Source organism: Thermobia domestica, chromosome 11, assembly GCF_964235325.1.
Source record: "Thermobia domestica chromosome 11, izTheDome1.hap1.1, whole genome shotgun sequence".
Lineage (NCBI taxonomy): Eukaryota > Metazoa > Arthropoda > Insecta > Zygentoma > Lepismatidae > Thermobia > Thermobia domestica.
Window position 1 is genome coordinate 160,359,677 of NC_137464.1, and position 9,340 is coordinate 160,369,016.

Genomic DNA, 9,340 nt, shown 5'->3' on the forward strand with positions numbered 1-9,340 from the left:
ACAACGAGGGTGTTATGCTTATTTGCAATTCCGGTATGCGTGCATCGATGGGAAGAAGTTTTCACTACAAGAAATGACAAATAGCGATAAAAATCTTTCCAACGTGCCAAACAATCCTTCTGCCGCCGAAGAGCCTGAGGCAGGTCTGGACGAAGATGTCAGTGTACAGAGAAGTACTCCCCCCTTCACTACCCCAGGGAGTAGCCGTACCAAGCAGATCCCATTGAAGCGGAACTCGAATTTCAATCGGTGAGAAACAGGTTTCCAGGAACTGCAACTAGTAAGTACAACACAGTTTTCTGCTAATGAAAATAAAAATAGATTTCTCGTGTCAAACAATGTGAACTTGACAAGTGCCGTGAAAAGTTCAAGGTCAGACTCAACTATGAAAACTGATGTATTAAATTGTGATATAACAGTACCATATAACCAGCATCGCACCATTAAACTTTCAGTGTATTACAAGAATGTTTGTGGTCTCAGAGGTTCAAAAAGTCAAGAGTTCTTTACAAGTATTGTATCGAATACATACGATATAGTAGTCATTAGTGAAAGTTCCCTAACTGCTAGTTACTCAGACTCTGAAATATTTGATGATCGATATTGTGCTTTCCGTCAGGACAGAAATTTTGAGCTGGTTAACAAGAGTAAAGGGGGTGGGGTAGTAATAGCTATTCTTAAAAAATATAATGTGTACTATGTAAGTTCCTGCGATACAAATCTAAAGTGTGTTCTTGTTAAATTAGTATTACATTCTTTAGATGTATTTGTCTGTGCCATTTATATTCCACCGGATTCAAATTTAAAAATTTACGAAGAGTTTTATCAATTTATCGAGAGTAACTGTCCACCAGGAAGCACAATTCTCTGCATCGGAGATTTTAATATTGCAGAAATTACAAATTCTTGTTTTGATCTTATGTTCTCAACAACCAAGTGTAAAGATGTGTATAACTTTATGTCCTTATACAATTTATCATCATTCAACGACATACAAAACACAAATGGCCGCACATTAGACCTAGTACTTTCTAATATCAAAGATGTAGTTTCTAAAGAGTATCCACTTGTTCGAGAGGATAGACATCACCCAGCAATTCTAGTGTCTTTAACGCTTAATCATATTACTAAATTAAAGCAAGTTCCTAAAGTAACTGGTTTCAACTTTAAAAGGGCTGATTTCACAAAATTATATATAGAATTGCCAAACTTATCTTGGGATTGCCTTTCTCAAAATGATGATGTTAATTGTACTGTTTCAAAATTCTACGAAATGATTTATAACGTATTCAGCCGATGCGCCCCTGCTAAAAAGCACGTCAATGCCAGTTATCCGTGCTGGTTTACCTATGATATAATAAAAAAAAAATCAAACGGAAATCTTACCATCGTAAAAAGTGGAAAGAGGGGTTAAATAATATTGCATACCATCGTGAGCAGTTCCTGGAACTAAGAAAAGAAATTAAATCAGAAATTTCGAGAGCGTACAAGGCATTTATTTCACATTCTGAATTTACTGTAGAAAAAGACCCACGGCAGTTCTGGTATTTTATTAAAAGTAAAACCAAGCATCTTTCGTCATATTCTCTAACATATAATGGTAACGAGTTAAAAACATAACAAAGAAATTTCTCAGGCATTCGCGCATTATTTTCAGTCAGTATATAGTAGTGTATCCGCTAAATACGACACGGATTATCTAATAACAAATAATTCGGAATGTAGTATATTAGACACCTTTCATATAAAGGAAATAGAATTAGAAGAAATTGAGCAGGCTATTAAAGCGCTGAAACCCAAAACATCTTGTAGTATAGATGACATTCCACCGTATGTGGTGATGGGCTGTTTGGATATATTCAAGCATCCACTCCACATTATCTTTAATATGTCCATTAAAACCAATATATTTCCGAATAATGGAAAGAAAGTCTCATTTGCCCTATTCCTAAATCTGGAAACAGGAATGAGATAGAGAACTTCAGACCCGTAGCCATCCTATCTCCCTTTGCAAAAGTTCTTGAAACCATATTATACAACAGAATTTTAAACCATGTAAAGCCTGTCATATCTGAACATCAACACGGATTTTTAAGGAATAAATCCACAACAACCAATCTAGCAATAATAACGGATTACATAGCAAGAGAGTTAGACAAAGGCGGTCAAGTGGACGTCATTTATACGTATTTCAGTAAGGCTTTCGACAGAGTTGACCATGACGTGCTACTACAGAAATTGGTGTCTTTCAATTTTTCTAAACGAGCAATAGAGTACTTCGCTTCCTACTTGTGCAATCGAGAGCAAGCTGTCTCTTACAAGGGATATATTAGCACGAAATTTACCACATTATCAGGTGTTCCTCAAGGATCGCATTTAGATCCGCTATTATTTCTTCTTGTAATTAATGATATTTCAATCTATGTTAAAAACTCTCACTTTCTGTTGTTTGCCGATGATCTCAAATTATATTCTAAAATAAGCACAATAGATGACTGCACACAACTTGAGCAGGATTTACAGAGTGTTGGGCAATGGTGTGCCAAAAACAAACTTTCATTGAATATCTCTAAATGCAAGTCTTTATCGTTCTCAAGGAAAGAAAATCCCATCAATCATCTGTATATAATTAATGGCATATCTCTGTGTAAACCTAATTCAGTTAAAGATTTAGGAGTATTTTTTGATTCAAAATTGACCTTCTCTCATCACATCGATGCAATCTCTAACGCTGCATTCAGAAACCTCGGTTTTATCTATAGAATAGGTAAAGAGTTTAGAAACGAGTCAACATTCATTAAACTTTATAATTTGTACGTAAGGTCCCGATTAGAATATGCGTGCGTTATTTGGACACCGAATGTAAATAAATAGTTACAAACAATAGAAAACATACAATTTAAATTTCTAAAAATGCTTACGTACAAGAAAACAGCTTTCTATCCCAAACAGATTCCCTACGTGGACTTAGTCAGGAGTTTGAATTTCCTAACGTTGACGAATCAACGAAAGATGTTTGATTTACTATTTTTATATAAAGTATTAAATAATAAAATTGACTGTCCAGAGCTACTCACGAAAATATATCTGAGCGTTCCAACAGGCAGAACAAGACCAGGGAATACTGGTATATTTTTCTGTGAAAGGGCACGAACAAATATTCTCAGTAAATCTCCGCTGTGGAGAATGTGTGACTCCTACAATGAATTAAGTCATAAAACTGATTTTTTAGATATATTCAGTATGTCAGAATATGTATTTAGAAACAGGATTATTACCGAGCACCTGACTCTCGAAGTGAATTGATTAATTCTACGGGTAAAAGTATGTATGTATATGTATGCATTATACGACACTATAATTAGGCATTAAGCCTGTTGTGTTGTTTTCTAAATAAATAAATAAATAAATTTCCCTTCTTAATTCTCGTATTAACTTTCTATACATTCTTTTCGCTTCCCCAGTCTTCTGTGGTCATGGAATCCAGTCATTGATCGTGAGATGACAAAGATCAAACATTTAAACCATACCAAGTATTACTTAACAACAGATGTAACTTTAATTTGTTCTGAATTTATCTTTACTTCTTCCATATAGGTCTAAATAGTTTCAGCATTGATCCATTTCATCTCATACACAAAATATTAATGGGACGCGCAGGCGTACATCCAGAAATTGTTGTTGGGGAGGTCCTAGCTTCGGGGTGTCCAATACTACGAGCCACTACTTCTATATAGTATAAAACCTTTATATTTCTGCATCCGAAAAAAATAATAAGTACGGTAGAACCCTTCTCGTCAGCCCTCGGCTGGTCCGCAACTCTGGTTGATCCGACCGTGCTCGAGCCGAACTTGTCCCGATTCGTTGGTGACTCACGAAGCCCATTGTTGTTTACTGCCGTCGTGGCATTGTTGTTTACTTGCTGTTACCGCATATTCACTTTAGTACTCCATCATCTCTTGTGTCGTTTCTTTCATTGTGCGTGTTTTCTGTACCACACTGTATAGTTTTTAGTGCTTACTGTTCGTTTGTTTTTACTATAGAGAACAGTACAGTCATTTTGGAGTTCATAGGTTGTTTATTTTACTGTAAATCCGTATTTTTCTGTATTTTCTGATAATCTGACCTTTTTTGATTCCGACCATACCATAAGTCTCAAAGGTGACGGATTAGAGGAGTTCTACTGTAATTGTAAAATACTTCCTTCTAAATTCAAAGGAAAACTGATAGAACTAGATTATTTTTATAGGAGAAAGAGTACAGATGAAGTGTAAGACAAAATTTTCATGCTACATCGATCCTTTCCCTGTTATAGAAGTATTTTATTGAGAAAGTGTACAAATGTAGGTTGAATTAGGAAGCTTTTTGAGGGTCCGGACCCAGTGGAACTCCCTCCGTGGTGCACCCCTCGGGACATGTCTTCTCTGTCTCCCCTGCCAGATATGCCTGTGGCAAAAACGTATTTATTACGTACACGTTTTGGTTTACTCTATCTAATCCGCCCACAACCTGCACTCACATTACCAAAGCTTTGTATCCGTCTATGAGCACGATAAATACGCATATCACATTATATACAGTAATAGCCTTGCTAAATATATCTGTGCTTTAATCTATCGAAAAATTTTACTACTATCTCTTAAACAAAACAAAACGAAAATAAAAACTGCTTTTTAATTATTTTTTTTTCAACTTCTGTGTTCAAAGCAATTTTGAAAAGAAACAGAGCGCAATCTCTGCAAGCACTTTCTTCCGGTCCACTGGGCTCGCTAGAAAATTAGATTTTCACCGTGGTTTGTCACGCAGTTAATCAAGGTTGTGCCCTTCTTTTCTTGTTTCGTGTTTCGACTCAAGGTTGAAAAATTCGTCTTGGAATGAAGGCAGAAACTACAAGGAAAAGTTCACTTATAAGAATCGTTATTCCCATCGAACAAGGTTAAATAACTCGCATCAAAATATCTTTTGTATTAACAATCTTTCTGTTAATAAGGAATTGCTTATTCCAGCTTGCAAACCACTACTGTAGCAAAAAACGTGTATAAAACGTTAACTTCTAAAAGATTTCTGAAACTCATGGAACAAATGAAACAGTTGTCAAGTGTCTCACAAGGGAACATCTTATATTGATAGTAGCATTGCCCAATCAAACAATGCACAATTGATAGAGGAGTGAATAAATGTGAGAAATCCAGAGTTTTACGGGCCGACACCCAGAAACACAGGAGATACAGAGGAAAAAATAATATAGAATCATGTGAAGATTTCAATGCAACAGATATACTGACACAGAAATAGCTTCAAAATGATTAAAGTAATCAAAATGGTATTTACACAACAGTATAGTAAGCAAACATTGTACCCACAGACATGCTCAATAACACCATATGTAATGCAGTGTTGCCAACTGAGCACAACATGAAGTTTTGTTAAATGACCCAGAAAACAAATTATAACATCTATCAAATCTAATTATGAGTAGAACCATACCTGTGACATCTTGATGTACAGTGTTGCCAACGTTTGAGGATAGGTCATATCAATTCCTTAATGAATTTTGGATGTAGAAGATTACATACAGTACAGGATTCGAACTAGTTAATTCTAAAATATAATCACCGACCACAAACAAGAATATAATCACTGAAGTACGAAAATAAGGGACGAAGCACAGTGTCGAAGCAGTTTTGCCCAAGTGGAAAATCAGAATAGTATCAAACACAACACACAAAACTTCATATATGAATTTATATAGGCCTATCTTCAAACGTTGGCAACACTGTACATCAAGACTTCATAGGTGTGGTTCTGCTCATAATTAGATTTACTAGATGTTATAATTTCTGTTCCGTGCCATTTAACAAAACTTCATTTTGTGCTCAGTTGGCAACTCTGCATTACATATGATGTTATTGAGTATGTCTGCAGGTACAATGTTTGCTTACTATACCGTTGTGTAAATGCCATTTTTATTACTTCAATCATTTTGAAGTTCTTTCTATGTCAGTGTATCTTTTGCATTGCTATCTTCACATGATTCCAGATTCTTCTTTCCTCTGAATCTCCTGTGTTTCTAGGTGTCGGCCCGTAAAACTTTGGATTTCTCACTTTTCTTAACTCCTCTATCGATTGAGCATTGTTTGATTGGGCAATGATACTATCAATGTAAGATGTTCCCTTGTCAGAAACACACTAGTGTTATAAGCACCCTGGATAAAAAAAACTAGTCACCCCCCTTCGTACTTACGTTAATACCGTGTAGATTCGCCCCTGGCCTGGATAACCGCCTGGATGCGGTCGGGAAGGGAGTCCACAAGGGTCTGCAAGGCCATCACACCCAGTTGAACCCACTCACGGATGATAAGATCACGCAATTCCACCAAACGTCGGGGATGCTGATGTTGACGTTTCACTCGCTGTTCCAACTGGTCTCACAGATGCTCAATTGGGTTGAGGTCCGGCGATTTTGCGGGCTATTCGAGGTGTGGTAGGGTGCCGGAGTGTTCCTCAAACCAGTCACATATGGGTCCAGCTCTGTGAACCCTGCTGTTGTCGTCTTGAAAAATCGGGGTGTCGCAAAGTCATCGCGAAGAAAGTGACTGAAGGGCAACACCTGCTCGTCTAGGATGTTCAAATAAACGTGCTGGTTCATGTTCGTGGACACTTCAATGAGTGAACCCACCCCATAGTACGAAAAATACCCCCAGAACATGACAGACCCACCCCCGGCCTGCACCTGACCTTCCACACACTGGGGATTAATTGCTTCATGTGGCCGTCGGTGGACACGACGCCGGGCGTCATTCGAATACAGGCAAAATCGTGATTCGTCAGACCATATGACACGGCGCCAGTCTGCTACTGTCCATGTTTGATGATTATTGGCCCACTGCAGACGAGCAACTTTATGTGCATGTGTGAACAGTGACTTTTGCGAGGTATCCGACTCCATATGTTCATTGCATACAGTTCCCGTCGCAATATTCTCTCGCTGACAGGTTGGACTGGGCTTGCATTCACGGACTGCAGTAATTCCTGCAGGGTTTGGAAGCGATTTCGATTCGCAAGCCTGGCAACCCGTCTTCGGGCCCGATCTGTAAGGATCTTTTTCCGACCACAGTTCTGGCGTCGTGTTTCATGGCCACGTGTGTTACACCACTGCTTGTAGACACGTTGAATAGTCCGCCGCGAAACACCAACAAATCTGGCAACGTCCATGGGCACGGTCAAACACGATTGCCCCCTTTTGTCACTCCGTCACGTCCGCACTCTTTCCCATTTTGCCGCACACACACCGCTTCGATCGGTTCTGTGTCACTCCACAGTAATGCCCTCTGATCGCCTCGAGGCAGTGTAGGCACGTTTGGCCATGTGATTCGACCAATACGCCATCTGTACCTGTTTGCCGACGCAGCCTTGCTTTCGCGCGGGGGTGACTAATTTTTTTGTCAGCAACTGTATAACAGAATGTTAATTGTATCTATCAAATAAGTAAATGTCGCAATAAAAAATTGAATGTTTTCGCGGGATACCATCTTTTGTTCCTAACTATGAGAATGAAATCGCCACGTGTACCTTTCTACCAGCTCGCAATTTAATTAAAGGTTCTAAAGGTTTTAAAAGCCCAATTCCTAACAAAATCGATAAATGCATTATTCTTTCCTTTTGCAGTTCACATAAGACACTATAGAAATATCATAAAACTTAATAAAGAGAAGAAAATGAAAATAAAATTACGTTCTTTCACAGCTTGAGACTTACAGCTATTAGCGACATGTATACAAAGTACGAGGGTTGGGGCAAAAGTCATGGCAACTATTTTTTTTTCTTGCAGATATGTGAGCGGATCACAAACTTCTATGTGTCGTGTGGAAGTTCTGCAGGCATAGTGTGTATTCAGAACAACAGATGGCTCTGTGATAGCTGGTAGTAGCACAACGAGGGCTGTGAAATCAGTCAGTTGGCGAGTGTCGTGCGAGATGGAAGTAACCCGTGTTGAGCAGCGCGCTTACATGAAAATAGCCGTTCTCCGAGGGAGAAATGCAATGGAATGTCACAGTGAATTAGTGGAAGCCCTTGGGAATAATGCTTTACTATACCGGACAGTAGCACGGTGGGTAGGAAAGTTTCAGCAAGGACGTGTGTCAACCAGTGATGAACAACGTTCGGGACGACCTGTCAGTGTGCGGACCGACGTGGCACATGCCGTCATCGAGCAGCTCCTGGATGAAGACGATGGACGCTACTGGAGTTGGCGGAGGCAAGTGGCATCGAGAAACGCACTATCCACAGGATATTGCGTAATGAGCTGCAACTACGCAAAATTGCATCCAATGGTACCGCATGCAATGACGGAAGTTCAAAGGTGGATGCGCTATGCAATATGCTCCGACCACCTTGCACGCTGGCAACAAGACGGCGATCAATTCTTGTCACGAATTATCGCCATCGATGAATTTTGGGCCAGGGCATACGAACCAGAACTGAAACGTCAGTCCGCGGTTTGGCGACATGCTGGATCACCGAGGAGGCAGAAGTTCCGTCAGAATCCGTCCCCAGTCAAATTGATGGTGATTGTTGCGTTTGACGCCAGGGGTGTCATTGTTTGCCACTTTGTTCCACATGGCAGAAAAGTGACCGCACAGTACTACAGGGACTTCCTGGTGCGACAGGTACGACGTGGCGTTCGGGAAAAACGTCCGAATCTTGTGGACAGTGCAATAATCCTGCACGACAATGCAAAACCACATAAAGCAGAGTGTGTAGAGCAACTACTGCGACGTTGGGGATGGGAAGAATTGCAGCACCCACCGTACCCTCCTGACATTTCGCCCTGTGACTTTGATCTCATTCGAAATATTAAGGAACCACTACGTGGTAGGCGGTTTGCAACACGCGAGGACATTGCTAATGCTGTGTGCGAACAGGTGACCGATTCACACAGGGTGCAGCAAATGCTGAGGCGGATGGTATTCAGCGCCTCCCACATCGTTAACAGCGAGTGGTGCAAGTAGCAGGGGACTACTTTGAGGGTATTTAGGCCCAGGTTTGTCATGTCAACTGTATGCGTACTGTGTTGTCATTCTTTTGCTCTGTGAAGGTCATATTGCCCTGTATACTACCGTAATAAATTAGTAAATTACGATATTTCAGTGCTATTTATTATTCACAAATGTAGTTAACACCTTGTCCTTTCGTCTGTATATGTCACATTTTCCAACCGGACTGGTATCTTCAAGAAAAAAAAAATAGTTGCCATAACTTTTGCCCCAACCCTCGTATATATATTCTGCTTTATGTTATTCGGTGGTTCATTGAATTCGTATAGAATTCCTACCCACAC

At 39.7% G+C, this 9,340-nt stretch overlaps 1 protein-coding gene across 1 annotated transcript; it reads left to right on the forward strand.

The window, feature by feature from the left end:
* The first annotated feature begins 7,976 nt into the window (after positions 1 to 7,976).
* Positions 7,977 to 9,011, forward strand: LOC145665336 (histone-lysine N-methyltransferase SETMAR-like). The gene has a single exon (XM_081732635.1). The coding sequence runs from the start codon at positions 7,977 to 7,979 to the stop codon at positions 9,009 to 9,011; it is 1,035 nt and encodes a 344-aa protein (XP_081588761.1).
* Positions 9,012 to 9,340: the final 329 nt, after the last annotated feature.

Excerpts from the sequence above, each read along its gene's own strand:
- LOC145665336 (XM_081732635.1), top strand. The coding sequence starts at position 7,977 with ATGGAAGTAACCCGTGTTGAGCAGCGCGCTTACATGAAAATAGCCGTT.